The sequence below is a fragment of the Ascaphus truei genome, chromosome 5, assembly GCF_040206685.1.
Source record: "Ascaphus truei isolate aAscTru1 chromosome 5, aAscTru1.hap1, whole genome shotgun sequence".
Classification (NCBI taxonomy): Eukaryota; Metazoa; Chordata; class Amphibia; order Anura; family Ascaphidae; genus Ascaphus; species Ascaphus truei.
This window is the reverse complement of record NC_134487.1, coordinates 265,209,679-265,226,557: the sequence shown is the minus strand read 5'-3', so window position 1 is coordinate 265,226,557 and position 16,879 is coordinate 265,209,679. Positions and strand designations below refer to the sequence as shown.

General features: G+C 37.4%; 1 protein-coding gene across 2 annotated transcripts in view; it reads left to right on the top strand.

Annotated features, from left to right (window-relative positions):
- Positions 1 to 15,250, top strand: part of LOC142495895 (protein diaphanous homolog 1-like) — a 31,875-nt gene extending 16,625 nt beyond the window's left edge. Inside the window, exons 9-11 of one of the 2 annotated variants that reach the window (XM_075601991.1) lie at positions 2,972 to 3,058; positions 8,790 to 8,836; positions 11,502 to 15,250. In XM_075601991.1, the coding sequence (XP_075458106.1) occupies positions 2,972 to 3,058; positions 8,790 to 8,836; positions 11,502 to 11,540 (173 nt within the window). In that variant the 3' untranslated portion in view covers positions 11,541 to 15,250. The remainder of the gene's footprint in view (positions 1 to 2,971; positions 3,059 to 8,789; positions 8,837 to 11,501) is intronic. The other variant, XM_075601990.1, reaches the window with a different exon arrangement.
- Positions 15,251 to 16,879: the final 1,629 nt, after the last annotated feature.

The following is a 16,879-nucleotide window of genomic DNA, read 5'->3' as shown; positions in this document are numbered from 1 at the left end:
AGCATGTATAATGTTTGTAAAAATGTATTTGTAAATACAGTTGCCACTTTTCTCACTATGATTCTCTTTTGCATATATTCTAAATGAAAAGAATATAAATATGATTTTGTATTTTTTTTCTGAGCCTGCTTTTTTGTATGTTTTATGGTTCATGGCAGGCAACCTATTTGATTTTACAGGATCAAGACCATGTCATGAAAGGCATAAAGGCACTGCAAGAGTTTGGTTACCATAAAATGATGAGCCCTTTTAGGGGTCATTTTAAATTGAAGTAGTGATTTGATGGTTACCAAACTCTCATTGCCTAAGAACTCCTAGCTTTAGGAATAAATAGTACTGTACTCTCATAACTCAGTGGGAGGAAAAGACCTCAGCTAGTCTTCTGCTTCATCTCACCAAAACATACATTTATTCACATTTCCCTTGTGAGCTCTTCAGTGATGTGTATATAGAAAAATAGCTCACTGACCCAAATAGCATTGCATTCAGTCTGCTGCTACATTGATAAGGATACACGAGATCTGTATGTATACACATGTAGTCATGCGAATACTGACATTCATCACGGCCAAGGGAGCATTTTGGCATCCTACCGCATCCACTTATCTCATTGTACTGTATTTAGAAAGCAGAATGAATAGAAAGTGGGGGGAAAGTAAAAATCTAAAACGGCACATGCAATTTTTAACTAATCTGTCAGGAGGTGTGAAAAAACAAAAACAAAATAAAAAGCTAGTGAAACCTATTAAATACCAAGCACAGCAGCAATGCTTCCCCCCATCAAAAGTATTTTACATTTGGATTTACGCAACCTGCTTTCTAAATAGTGTTAACAAAAAAGATAGAAAAACCTCACTCTCCTACTGTATATTGGTTGATTAGGATCAGAGTTGAGATAGGCGCTACCTAGGATTGTAGTACAAAATGAACAGAAAGTCCTAAACACAAAAATCTCTATATAGTTGCATACTAAATCATAATGGTAGAATGGCGAATAAATTAATTAAATTAAAAAGAAGCTTTTAAAAGCTAGTTTTTAATTAATTTATTCACCCGTCTGCTATTATGATTTAGTATGCACCTACCTGTATATGGATTTCTTTGCCCTTTCTATTTAGGACTTTCTGTTAATTTTGTACTATAATCCTGGGTAGCACCGTCCTACAGTATCTCAACTCTGATACTAATCAACCAACATACTGTAGGAGAGCAAGGTTTCTTTTAAATCTTTTTTTTTGTAAACACTATTTAGAAAATAGGTTGCATAAATAAAAATGTAAAATACTTGATAAAAAATAAAAAAGCATTGCTGCTTTACTTGGGCTATATTAGTACTGTATGTATGTATGTCTTTATATAGCACCATTAATGTACACAGCGCTTCACAGCAGTAATACATGTGGCAATCATATAAATAACAAATACAAATAACACATAATGGGAATAAGTGCTTCAGACATAAAAGTAACACTTAGAAAAAGGAGTCCCTGCTCCGAAGAGCTTACAATCTAATTGTAGGTAGGGAGAACATACAGAGACAGGAGGAGGGTGTTCTGGTGTGTCTGCAAGGGGCCAAGGTTTATGTATGAGGTGTCTAGTATGCACCTACCTGTATATGGATTTCTTTGCCCTTTCTATTTAGGACTTTCTGTTAATTTTGTACTATAATCCTGGGTAGCACCGTCCTACAGTATCTCAACTCTGATACTAATCAACCAACATACTGTAGGAGAGCAAGGTTTCTTTTAAATCTTTTTTTTTGTAAACACTATTTAGAAAATAGGTTGCATAAATAAAAATGTAAAATACTTGATAAAAAATAAAAAAGCATTGCTGCTTTACTTGGGCTATATTAGTACTGTATGTATGTATGTCTTTATATAGCACCATTAATGTACACAGCGCTTCACAGCAGTAATACATGTGGCAATCATATAAATAACAAATACAAATAACACATAATGGGAATAAGTGCTTCAGACATAAAAGTAACACTTAGAAAAAGGAGTCCCTGCTCCGAAGAGCTTACAATCTAATTGTAGGTAGGGAGAACATACAGAGACAGGAGGAGAGTGTTCTGGTAAGTGTGTCTGCAAGGGGCCAAGGATTATGTATGAGGTGTATAGTATCAGCCATGGAGCTACTCATATATTTAGTAGGTTTCACCTAGCTTTTGTTTTTGTTTTTAACACACCTCCTGACAGATTAGTTAAAAATTGCATGTGCCGTTTTACATTTGGACTTTTTCCCATTTAAGATTCTGTCTTTTAGCTTCAGTTGGCTGACTGTCTCCATTATGTAACAGCCACTCTTCTGCTGCTAGAGGCTAGAGGGTAGACTAGAGGGTGTCAGTGTAAGGCAGGATGACTGTTAATGCCCGTTTTTAATAGCGAGGGAGGCAAAGAAAGTGGGGAAGGGGGGTGGATAAGTATAATATGCTGAGGAAAGGTATGGTTAATATAGTCTGAGGACAATACAAAAGTAGCTTTACATAATTATACAGATGTCACTTTGAGTTATCAACCCAATGATATGTCTGGCAAGAAACCACTATGCTTAATGGTCTCGCGTCTTTGTCCGTGTGTCTGCCCCTGATATTCCATTCTGGGTGTCTCAAGTGACCTCACTAAAAATGTAAGAAGCGTTTGGGTGCTGTAGTTTTTGATGACATATACAGGAGATATGTTTTAAGCCCACACAGAATGCTGTGAGAATAGTAATGTACTTTTGGTTCATTAACTGTTGGAGATGAACTTTTCTGAATTGTGAGAGAATAAGTGATTAAAAGGACTAACATTACTTGCTATTTTTTATGACATTGTTTACAGATTTAGTGTGTTTGCAATCTGTATAGAAGTATACAAATAATACATTTAGAAAGCTGAAAGCAAACAGTAGGAGTACGCTATTTCTGCTCAGAGTAACTTAGTTTAGGCCGTGTAATTTACCCCATTTTGTTGTGTTTTGGCAGAGGGTGATGAGACTGGTGTAATGGACAGCCTTATGGAGGCTCTGCAGACTGGAGCTGCGTTCAGAAGGAAAAGAGGTCCACGGCAAGGTAAATCCCATAAGCTGTAAATTCCTTCAGCTGCACAGTGAAACCCCATCAGAGGATTTTAAAAAGCCAAGTGACAGCAGCACGAAGGACCTTAATATATACATGTCGAAGCGGCCACTGAAAATCCCTATGAGGGATTTACAAAATAGTAATTTATTTAATCAATGTTTCGGCTTATACATAAGCCTTTCTCAAAAAAGGCTTTTCTATATGCCGAAAACATTGATGATTAAATACATTATTATTTTGTATATATTTATATATATATAAATATATATATATACACACACACACACAGCACCCCCTCCCCCGAACTGGTATGGGTGCAGACAAAAGAAGTATCCACTTTAGTGAATGATTCCTATTGAAGGCCATACATTGTGTGGCATGGAGAGAAGAATGAGTTCAAAAGGAAGAGATCGTGAAAGATGGAATTAACAAGAAAAAAAACTAATAACTGAAGAGAAAAAATATATATTAATGGGATCAAGAAAGTAAAAAGTTATATAGCTGTTCCGTGATGGGCCCCACTGACACTGCAGGGGTTTACATATGATTTTGTTGTGCGCAACTGCATTAAACATTCACTTAACAAAGACAGCTTATATTTAATGTGGTATAGTTCAACTGACAGTTCACCTTTACTAAATATGGCAGGATTTATTACTGCTGCTTGGTGCTTATTAAGCACGTCATAAAGTGAGGCGGGGGTTATTGATTCTGGTTCCCAGCCTGGAAGGATGCTTTACTGGAACAGGATACATTTGTGTTGCATGTGCTTTGATGTTAACTGTTCATGTTCTACAAACCGTCACCAATCCTCAATACGCTGTCACCGCTAAGAATAATTTAAGGTCTAACGTTAGGCATTCCTGGTCTCCTGTTTACTATTCAAATTATGTAATTAACACAAAAAAAAATCCAATGTAGCAAAATGTGTCCAACAATGTGGTTAATCTTTTCAAAAAGGTACTAGGTTCAATTAGAGCCCAAAAAGAGTACTTTTTAAATGTTAGATTTAATATACGTGCTGCAGTGCTGGTTACAGAGAGAGAATGATACAAATACATACAATTTATATACTGTATGCAGACAGTTCATAAGAAAATTACAAAAACAGAAAAAGTCTAATACATTACTACCTATAAGACTACTCGAAATGTCGTGAAATTGAAATATGAGTATTCACATATTATGGATTTAACACTCCTCTGTTGAATTCTAGTTTTGTTAGCATAAATACAGGGTTTTTATGCTCAACGCGTTGCCTCTTGTCCTAAAGATCAGCCCACCTTTTGTGGGTGTGTCTGATCTCTCACTGATCAATCTCTTGTGCATCATATTTTAATTATCTTCCATTTTGTAAACCTGTAAAGATATGAATAATGTCCGTTTTGTCACCTCTGGCCAGAGAGGGTCCATAAACTTTTACGATGCCCCTTTGAAAATTGGCCTGGCAGGACAGCAATATCTGTATGCTATCATCATGGTTCTTATTTTTATTGTTTTATTGCCCCCACAAACACACCAGGTCAATCCTTGATGACCTCACAGGAGACAGAAAAATATGTCTTAATACAGTTGAACCCTTTGGTTGCTGTATTGTTAACACAACTGAATAGTTTAATACATTAACGTGACACTAGGCTTTCTATTTAATCATTTTCCTTCGATTATTTACCTTCCCTTCCCACACTGTTCTTTTACTCAATTTTTCTATTGTTGTTTACATTTTATAAGAGTATTTCACTGAGATTTATTCCAAAGGCTTGAAAAGAAAGAAACCGAATGCGAGTAGAATGCTCACCATGTGTATGTGATCATCTCATTATTTAAACCGTATCACACTATTGTTTTCTCCCTCTCCTGGATATATGCACCAAAAGACTCTTCTACACAGCAATATACTAGAAAGGACTTCGAAAATCCTTTATCTTTGGTTGCAGATCTAGGATTTCTTTTTTGGACACTAACTGATTTGACTATTTGCATATGCATTCATATATTAAGTAATCACACTTTTTCACTATCAGAGCAATAGGCACTTTGTTTTTATATATTGCTTCAGGAAATAATCAAATAAACATCAGTACTTTCTTTTTTTACATATAACTGAAAATAATATTCTAGGGTGAGAAGGGGACAGAGACACATGGAGAGAGAACTGCGGATCTCAACGCCTCAGACCGTCGCATTGGTTATGTACTCTGAAGATCTATAATTCCTTTAATCTTTCCCATGACCCATGGAGCAATGCAGTGGATACCCAGTTCAAATATTTGAAGGGACTCCACCTCTTTGAAGGTGTCGGGAGACAGAGTATTTAGGAATGGCTTCCATTTATTAAGGACTTTATCTGTTCTCTGCTCCGTGTCTCCATATGAGTCAAATTTTTGTTTGGTCATGACAGAACAGGAATGATTCTAGCTGGGCAATCGTTGGGGCGTGTGTTCTGATCCAATTGACTAAAATCAACCTTTGCGTCAACAAAAGAATTACACCCGCCAGTTGTGGTACCCTTAGAGTCATAGTTTCACAAACCTTCAAATATCCAAAGAGCATTACCCTGAAGTCAACGAAAGCTGTATTCGCAAGAACTTATTTAGAAAGCCCAAGCTCTTATACCAAAATTTCCGTATCTTCCTACAGTGCCACAAACAATGAGAAATATTAGCATCACTGCAGCCACATTTCTGACACAGTACCCTGGACCCATGTTGGAATTTATTCAGTTGTGCTATGGATATGTACGCCCGATTGACTATTTTGATCTGTAGCTCCCTTAAATTAGCAACCAAAGTAATAGAGCGCACCACCCCCATACCCCGCGACCGGAACTTCTAGATCCAAAAGCTTAGGGAACGCCACTTGCCATTTGGTGAGCAAAGGATTCCAGTACTTGGCAGTACGGATTTCTATCAAACTACTGTAAATCATTTTGGAGGTGAAGCCCGTCTTTAGGGACGTATCAAGCCCAGCCTCCAGCGGATTATGGTCCAATAAAGATTGCACTGGCTGCATAATGTCTCGGCTGCAAGAAAGCAAAGAATTGTTTATTTGATAACTGGTAGTTTTCTCCAAGTTGTTGAAGGTTGGAAACACATGTTCCCCTGGACCGAAACTGCCAGAAATATGTACAAGGCACCTGGTGGCCATAAAGATCGAGTGATCTTGGGCTGCAAAAAAGTTGAGATTTCCCACAATAGGTAGGTAGTTAGAGACTGTTGGGGATAGTGTGAAATATTTTCTCATTTTACGCCAGGCAATGTGTCCCTGAAAAAAACGCAATTAAGAGTATTATTTACATTATCTGTGTCTCGAAGTAAAACCCAAAAGTGGGTTTTCTACTATATTAAAATCACACCCATGGATAATCTGGTGATCAGTGGCCATGGGTGCTAGTTTACCCAAAAGAGAAGTGAAATAAGATCTGTCGTAGATCGTTGACGCATAAATATTTGTCGGGGCAATTCTGATACCGCTCAGTTTACCTGAGATGATTATAAATCTGTCCTGCGGATCCCGGATCTGATTATCTAATTCAAATGGGACACCTTTTACCACAAGAATCACAACCCCTCTCTTTTTGCTATTATAATGTGAAAAAAAGCATGACTGGACCCAACCTTGTTTCAATTTTTCATGTTCCGTCTGTGTCAGATGAATGCTATACCTGTACCTAATCTTTTCAGGTGAGCAGGTATCTTTTTCCTTTTCATGGGAGGATTGATGCCTCCCACATTCCAGTTGGACTTTGCTTCCGGGGAATCGGGGCAAGGTGTCAATATTCCCCTCAAAATGAAGCTGGCGCTCTGGTCTTCCACCTCCTGTAGGTGCTGGGCCTGAATCTTGCAATCTGCGATAGATATATCTATATAGGTGTGTGTGTGTGTGTGTGTGTGTGTGTGTGTGTGTGTGTGTGTGTGTGTATATATATATATATATATATATATATATAGCAACTGTAAATATTACTGTATGTTCATTTGCATGTCTTAGACAGGTCTGCAACCCCGCCTTTCACCATTATCACACAGCACTTCCACTGCAGCAAGGCATTCTGGGAAATGATATGCAAATGAGCACACAGTGCCACCTTTGCTTCAAAACCATTTTATATATACATATGGTTATTAAGATCTCAAGTGTAATATGATCAACACAGTTGGTCTTGCTTTAGTTATGTTTTGGTATATTGTGACATATCACATGTGAAGTCTACAGCTAGTTTGCAAATAATTTGCTTGCACAAAACCAATCATTAGTCAGTTGTTGCTGTTTGGTTTAAAGCTTTTTTTAATTGTACTGTGCAGGAAGGTGTCTGTTTTCACCTAGAAAGTATCATAGACGTGGATCCGGTCTTGTCACCTAAAATATAAATATTAATAATGCATTAATGATTTTCTTATATTTAAGCAGTAGACTATAAAGTCTAGCATAGACAGATGAATTCTGCACCATTCTGCTTTTTTCCCCCCAGAATGCTCCAGTTTTCTTTCCACTCGTGTATATTTTGGCTTGTTACACTATCCACCAATTACATAGAATGTAAAATCCTGTCTTGTGCAAATAAGATGGTTTCACAGTCCATATTAGCATCTTTCCTTTTTCGTAACAAGCATCCTTCCTGAAGCTAATTCCAGAAAAATAATGACATATGAGAGGGTGGAAATGGGAGGTTTGTACACAAATCCACCCACTCAACGCTTCTGCAGTCTTACAACAGCAGCTTAATTTCCGAGAATTTCACAAGTATTCTGTTTATATAACTCTATTTTACTTTGCTCAGTTACAATTGCTTTTTTTAAAACCTTTTAAGCAGATAATGTAGGAGTATTTTCCAGGTTTAAGGAGCCAGAAGGAAAGATGCCTTCTGACCTATTTTATCTTCATAAAAGGCATAGGTGACGATCAAACTTATTCACAGAAAAGCTCTTTAAATGTCAAGAAAGTAACCTAATTAGAAATCTTTGAGAATCCAAACTCTTATTTTCATTGGTTGCAGTTATGTCTCAATGTGTTAACTACAGTAGATCAGTTATGAGTTTGTTCTGGATATATTGACTGCAATGTTGTATTTATTGAATCCTTTTTAGCATATGGAAATAAATGTATGGTTTCAGCCAACATTCTTTTTTCCCCTGTCTTTTTGTGGTCAAAATAACACTTAAAGTAGGCTGAATGTATTTGTTACTTGTATACAGTGTGTGAAAGTTTCTAATGCATGTATATTTATAACTTCAAAGTATACATAGAGTAGGAGTGCATGATGATGCAGCACATTTATAAAATACAATGTTTTGAAGCCATACTGTACATCTCCCATTCAGCTTGTGAACTCATTCTTTTAGCCATCCAACATCATATTAGAAGGTCATGTGGAATATAAGACATTTTGATTCATTTTTGTAATAGCTTCTCCGTCTCGGTTTATATTAGGGCTACTATAGTAACGCATTTTTAAAAAAATCCTTAATTGGCAGAAGGTTAATAAAGGGGAAGGCTATTAATGGAGTCTACAATTCATAGGAGGTTGGTAGACCAGGTTTGGCAATGTGTACACTGCTTCCAGTTTGTGGGTTTCCTTTGGTTCCGTTGGGGAAAGTTTGCTATTTTGACATTTTGTCTGTGCATTTTGAAAGGTAAGTGGTGAATAATAGAGCTGTTTCCAGAGCTGAGTGAACTAAAAAGAGGACAAGTCCCCTCTGCTAATGCTCTTTCCTCTCGATAGACTCTCTCCTGTCCCTCAGTGACGAGGAGGAGCAGGCCCCAGAACTGGTAACCTTTTGGTGCATTGCGTGTGATGTGTTTGTGCTATTATCAGCCAATTTGCCTTTTGAATTTTTGTTATTATTAAATACACCCAACTTATATCCTTTTTTTATCAATGAATTCATTATTTAAATTTTTTATTTTATTAACCGTATTGTTGCTGATGAAGCGGACCGCATAGGAATAGGACTAAAGAGCTGGTTGAGAGGTTACTTTTGGTTCTCGGAAATATAAGAACTGCAGTAGTTCTACTAGATAGTTCACTTCTGAAGTTTAGATGCTCCTATAGTCTTGCCGTTTTAAAGGCATTACACTATATTACATTCATTAAAAGATTATTTCATTCCAAATCCATACATCTTTTAACTTTCACATTTAATGTTCACATTTTCTTATTTTATTCAACTGAATATTAAATTAGCACATTTTAATGTCACAAATCCATTTCTGTAAGATAAGAGGTTATCCACTACTGTACATCTCTCCAACCAGTTCTTTTAATGTTCATGGAAACTACTAGTCACCTTCTGTTCTTAATCCTGTAGAGCCTAACGGTGACCATTCAGTTTTTTGTGCATTCAAGTTTTAACAGTATTTAAGTCTATTTACCCTTTCAATGCTACAGTAGACGTGGTCTGTGTAGCAGCCCTTTTATTACTTATATGGTTAACACATTATTCCAAGTTTTAAAACTCCTCAATAGAAGTTGCACTTTTAACTGGATGTTGCTGGACTCTAAATGGTTAAAGTGTGCCTAAGAGTTTGGAATTATGTTATACTTTGTCCTTTTTTGCCTTACTCCACACATGCTTTTGCTTGGTTCCTGACCTGAGTACTGGAGGAGGCTGATATCTTAATATACCCATCTGATGCTTCAGTTATCTAAGCGCTCTTTTTTTAGGAGTGATTTTTTTTTGGGTTCACTTTTTCCCCCCCTTTGGCAGACTGATAGTTTTGAAGAAGAAACTGAGATATCACAGTTGACAATTAATACATTCCTGCAGGATGGGTTAATATCAGCCCTTCCACTATTAATTGCACGTTTTTTGTGCAGATGATCCTGCTTTTTGTGGCCAAACAGTAAACCTGTTTTTCTTTGTGCTGTGATATGCATGTGCATGAACTGTGCTTGATGACTAGAGTTTTAACGTCTTATTTCCTTTGCAGGACCACAAGTGAAATAAACATGTAAACACTCCTCTTTTCTATAATAAGCATGCATTTTCAGCAAAATTGTAGCGGTAAAAAATTATTTATCAGTATTCTATTAAAAAAAAATTGTATTTCCGAGAACAGGTAAAACGACAAATTGGATCAGTGGCCGACTTTAAGTATGTGTGCCACAAAGTGGCATCCCCAGGGCCTTTGTAGTGATGCTCAACACAGTGCAGTTATTTCTTCTTATTAGAACATAGATATGGGAAAAGCTTTCACCCGAGTTCGCAAAGCAATGCAAAATTGGTCCCATTTCTTTTTTTTTACCGAAAATAAATCACTACATTTTAATCCTTTGCTTTTCCCATGACAGAACCACCACGTCATGGGGTCTTGCACTAAAGGAGCCCCATTACATAGCGGCTATGTTGAGGAGGGCTGAATGCAATCTGGCTGGACAAATAGAGATGGGCGAATTGTTTTAGTCGAGTTTGAATCCGGCGCGGATTGACCAGTTCCTCTCGGCCTCGGAATTCTGCAGATCAGTCTCAGAAAGTCAAATCCGCATTTTTTTTTTCTATCACTGAAAATCCAAAGATAGACTTCTCTAATTGTGTGTATATATATCCCCTTAATCCTCCCTCGAAATAAATTAGGGAGCGATGCCTGTGCTGAAAAAGGAGCACACCTGAGATACCCTGGGAGATATGCTAATGGATATTTAAAATATACTTAAATGAGTCACATTCTACACTTCATCAAAGGCTGTCTATAAGAACTATCCAGAATTGAGAAGTCTACGGTACCTAATAACTGGACTGGTATCAAACCCAACAGGACTAGGACCCACAACCACTGCTACTCTGGGAATCGGCTCTAGATGGATTTTAGGTGACAGAAATTATAAAAATGAACACAGGAATGGATTTAATGGTGGATTTGTATTTATCCTCCGTGATTTCTTTTTAGTACCCAATCCGCAGATGGATTTTGGTGTGGGGACCGGATTTGGTCTAACAAATCCGGGAAGAGGTTTTGGACCTGTTTGCCCATCTATATGGAAGTGGACTCCTCTTCAGTTTGCTTCATCAGTGACCCTGGGATCGCAATGTGCAAGAAGGGTACAACTTGTAGGTGCTGTTTACATCGCGCAAATGTCTATTATTCTGCACTAGTAATATTAAATCAGGGAGACCACATGAACAGAACTCTGGATGTGTATTGAAAATTACAAAAACAATATCCTGCATTTCATGATCTTAACATGAATCTGTACTTAAAACTGCTGTTTGTAAATTTCATTACACGGGTAAATGTTACATCTGGAAACAAGGGGTAAGCCTCCAATGTAAAGATTTCCCAAACTCACTCTTAATCTATTGCAATCTTACTATGTGTGTTTGAACGAATATTGTTGTTTTATCCAAAGTCAGGAGGGCCATGGGGTCCTAGACAATATGAATGTAATGTGCTTTTTCCATTCTTTCTCTCACAACCTATTCTTGTTTCATTGCAGCTAATAGAAAAGCTGGCTGTGCTGTTACCTCACTGCTAGCATCAGAGCTGACTAAGGATGACGCAATGACGTCTGTGACCGTTAAAAAGAAAAAACCAAATGAGACAGAAATAGAAGTCCGCGAAGACAACCAAGACATGCTTACACGCTCAAGCTAACTGTGTGGCTTGCAAAGGAGGTTTTTACATCAAAGAATAGGAGACCTTCGAAAGGTGTTGTAGAAACCAGAAGATTTTCAACACTGGGTCACGTCAAAATGTTTGCGTCAAGGGTGACAAAATTGACTTTTATGCTCAGTCTACAGTTGTGATTGTTCATGGCAGGGGTGGGGTTTATCAGTGATCTTAATTTCCTTTGAATTTTTATTCTTCCTCTCAAAGGGTAGATGGTGCAGGGTTTGTAACTTAAACTTGCTATGTGGTGCAGACCTAAAATAACAACTAAAGGTGTCGGACCTCACTACAGCCAGGCGTGCAAATGAAGGATATCTTGGTCACCATGCCCTAGGAATGCACAAATATACAGAGTGAACTTCATTTCACTAACCAAAGTATGAGATAGGATACACTGCCTTAAACAACTTTCACTCAACGTTTTTGTGATTGCCTCTGATTTTCAGAGGAGATTGATATCACTATAATGCAAATGCCTATTTTTCTTTTTTGACTTTAAGGATTACTGGAGTCTTGCAGTACATCTGATCTCCCTCAGAAAACTCTTTAGGTCAATGAAACTCAAGTTATCTTTAAAGCGTTGAGTTATGGGGTCTTCTCTTCCTCCATGTACAGACTGGATCTGCTTATGTCCTAAAGAAGGCCATATTCACATTTTTTTTTTTGGGGTCATGGTAGGTAAATGTACCTTTGTTGACTCTGTTTTAGAATACGTGATACCGTCAGAGCATTTTGGTGACCTAAGGTCAGCCTATTACCTCTAATACCTAGTGGTAAACTAGATTTTATAAGTAATTTTGCCAAGGGCAATGAGCTTGCAAGTATTTAACATTGCTATTTTAATCACAAATGGCAGGGCTCTCAAATAATTGGTTTTCTAATGTATCATAATTCAGAGGAACACGCTAATGGACACTATATATTTGCTGTTGTCCTTTGCATGCTGTGCCCACTGCTTGGAATCACAGCCTCCCTACCTTGTAAGAACTTGGTGCATCAATGTAATGCATTACTTTGCAATGAGTCATAGCCTGGGAACCCCGTTTATATGTCTGTATGCCATCGCAAACAAGTTAAAGCACTGCAATGCATGAATCATACATTCCCTTTGCACAGCTATTGTTTTTGTAATCAGGGTTTTTATTCTGCTAGGTAGCTTATTGTTACTAAGCAATCTCTTTGGAAATGTATCTATTTTTGTAAACTTTGTTTTAAAGCAAAATGCTTGAATGTAAATTGAAGACACTTGTGGAATGAGAGAACCTCCGGCCATCACAAGCCATTATATCAATTCTGCAGCTAACCTGCCTCCTAGTGTATTGACAAAAAAATCCCCCTCCCCCATTTTCTATCACAGTTATACCTAGTTTATTTTTATCCTCCTAATGAAGATCAGCAGTTTAAGACTGCAGAAGTGTCGAACACTGCAACGAGAGACATTTTTCTTTTACAATGTTGTACTGTATGTCTCAAATGCTGGAATGTCATTAAAACTGGTATTTTGTTTTATACATATATAAATATATATCAAATTTATGAATTTATTGTATTTTAGGAAACAATATTTCTAGATGAGTTGAATAGGATCATGCAGGAGTGTAATACTATTTGGACAGCAAAGGCTTGTATCCTGTATTGTGCCTCTTGGTAACTGTTTCCCCATTTGTATTGTATCAGTACCAAAAGGGGCTCACTAGACACAAATAGAAAAGAGGGGCACTGTGCTAGGTGATGCATACAAGGGTTTGCTTGGTTTGTTACCACATAGCAATTAACATTAAGCAAGAGTATATCAGAGCCCCAAGAAGACTAATAGGATCTTACGTTACAGAAGCACTCATTCACATTTAATGTTCACAGTTTTTGGTAGTAAAATTCTATGTATACAGATATGCTGAAGTTATTGATAAAATATGGCCACATTTTGTTATTCACCGAATGTTTTAAATTCACCATACGATTCACATAAAGACAAATGATTGTTTCCCATTTTAAAAACAACATATTGTAAACTATAGGGCATGCCATCTGTTTTGAGATTTTTTTCAGCAAGATGGAACATATGAGCCCATATTTATTAAGTGGTGATAGTTCACAAGACCACTTCAACTGCCAGAAGAAAGCCTATTCTACCGTCACATTTTTGGCATAGCACTGCTTAGTAAATACATACCATAATGTTTTACCATCGTGCTACTTTTTTTCCATCAGTAAAGGCCTAGTGTAAATTTCAGTTACTTGAAAAGCAGCATCTATTCATTTTAAGTAAGTGCTGAGAATTGGTATAATATTAGATAGGATGACTTGCTTGAAAGGCCCTTTCCCTTGTTACTGAAAGTTTCCAGCAAGCACTTAATGTATAGCTGCTAGTCTAACCAGGGGGGCTTACTGGACTGCTGCTTGGGTGAAATACTTTATACTGTTGATTATAAAATTTGAAATGCCAAAATCCATTTTCATTAGACCTGTATGCTGCAGACTTTCTTTTCACACAGCTTTTGTAAACATCAATAAATCATAGGAGCTAAAATCCATATTAAAGGTATTTTGTTGCTAGAGAACTGTGTACTGTATATTTATGTTTATTTAGATAGTGGCAATCGAGTGAGTCCCTGATTTGCTGATTTATTTCCATTCCAACGCAGAAGGGTTGCTATGCATTATACCAAGCTTTAGTTTTAGTGATTTTAGAGATTTGTTGATTTGCCCCCAGATATGGTTTTAGCTCTTTTCTAATATATAAATGTATTTTTGCTGCTATGCACAAGGCCTTGAGTGTCAGCTGCTTCCCTTTAATTGCAAGAGGAGCCTACAACTCATTGCAGCAAAAGAAGTTACCGTGCTGTAGTGGTTATACATCCATGGAGCCTAACATTTCCGTGCTGCAAGGAACACAGTATGTATACTTTACAGTTCAGGTCACACCTATTGCAGCAATCTGCGTTGCTTACTTTAGTTGTTAGTACCCAAATGTTGTCAGTCTCAGGACAGGAAGGTGCCTGTGAGCCTGCCTTCATTGGCTTCCTAGCTGGGGGTGCTGACCAGTGCCCATCTAGTAACCGAGTATAAGCCTACTTTTTAATTGATTGTTTCCAAACCAGAAGGTTTTGCTGACGTTTGAAACCAGAACCCAATCCAATTCGGGCCTTACCTCAAATGTCAACAAAGGAGAATGCTGCTTTGAAGTAGTTGTATTGCATATCTGTGCCTGTGGTGTTCTTTGCCGGTCTGTTTATACCACCATTTTCAATCCATTCACGCCATTGAATTTACAATATGGGAGGGGAACTCTTCTGTGCATATTCTCATCCACCCCATTCTATTTTTTCATTTAAAAATGTCCTTCATTTGTATGTACGCATCATGTTATCCAAGCCCTAGAAACCAAAGCAGGCACACGACTACTCCATTGCAATTTTAATTTTTTAACCTGCCTTTGTTGACATGAATTTAATAGTATTGAAAATTATCATACTTTTCATAGCCTATTTTCGGTGTTTAGTTTCCTGGGACATGTAAATCATATCTGACTTTTTTTTTTTTGTTTGAAATGTTAATAAAAACAATTCAACTGTATTATTTGTGTTTAATTGGTTGCATATTTCATTATTTTCTTATCTCATTTTTTTTAAGCATTAGTGCATGTAATATTATTTTCTGCTCGCCTAGATGTATGTATTTCAATTCAAAGGGCTTCAAATACAATGCTGGAGACCACCTGCTTTAGACCTATTATTTTTTTTATAGGGAAAAAAAAAAAGTATTTTAGAATCAGTCCGGATTATTAACAATCTACTAGGATTTTTTTGAATGCCAAATCCTTGGGCAGACAGATTTGGCCTAAACTATTGGGGATATTCCGGGACACTGATTTGGACTGTTCCACCCATCTCTAATGACAATGGGGTATTAGGTTACTCCCAACCGGAGGACACATGTCAGCTGATGTAAAAGTGCTCTACAAAGGGGGTCTCTCCTATTACCTCAACTTGTGCACCTAGCCAAGCTTTTAGAAAACAAAAGCAGGAGAAAAGAGAACAGGGAGAGTGATTACAACAGGATGGGAATCGAGCATACATTGTCATAGGGACTACGAGAAATATAATTTGTCTTACCATTGTCTATAGTCTACTCACGGCAGTACAAACCTATGGAATTGCACCTCTTCCCTTGAACTGAGACAGAAGCTTTTGACCTCGTGAGGAGTAGCGATCATAGACTTAAGTTCCTACTGGTCAGTGTCGTTCGGCTCAATAAAACAATAGAACACATACCAACAACACACACAGAACCAAAACCACACAATGGGTGGGCAAAATGTGTGCTGTCATAACTGGACAAAAAGAAAGGAGATAATAATTTTAAATACATTTTTTTTGTTTCCTGTGTGAGCACATACACGTGTAATGTCACACAGTAAAAATTTTAAAAATAGTTGAAAGGGAAACAATTAAATCACTGCTTTGGATCACAGGGTAATGCAGTTGATGTGGTCTACTTAGATTTTGCAAAGGCTTTTGATACGGTTTCACACGAGGTTGGTGTACGAAATAAAGAAAATTGGACTCAGTAATAATATATGCACCTGGATTGAAAACTGGTTAAAGGACAGACAACAGAGGGTTGTCATAAATGGAACTTTTTCAGGTTGAGCTAAAGTTGTGAGTGGAGTACCTCAGGGATCGGTACTGGGACCCCTGCTTTTTAACTTGTTTATTAATGACCTTGAGGTTGGGATCGAGAGCAAAGTCTCCATCTTTGCTGATGATACTAAATTGTGTAAGGTAATAGAATCAGAGCAGGATGTAATTTCTCTACAGAAGGATTTGGAGAGACTGGAAACGTGGGCAGGTAAATGGCAGATGAGGTTTAATACAGATAAATGTAAGGTTATGCATTTGGGATGCAAGAATAAAAAGGCGACTTACAAATTAAATGGAGATATATTGGGGGAATCCTTGATGGAGAAGGATTTAGGAGTGCTTGTAGACAGCAGGCTTAGCAATAGTGCCCAATGTCATGCAGTAGCTGCAAAGGCAAACAAGATCTTATCTTGCATCAAACGGGCAATGGATGGAAGGGAAGTAAACATAATCATGCCCCTTTACAAAGCATTAGTAAGACCACACTTTGAATATGGAGTATAATTTTGGGCACCAATCCTAAAAAAAGACATTAGGGAACTAGAGAGAGTGCAGAGAAGAG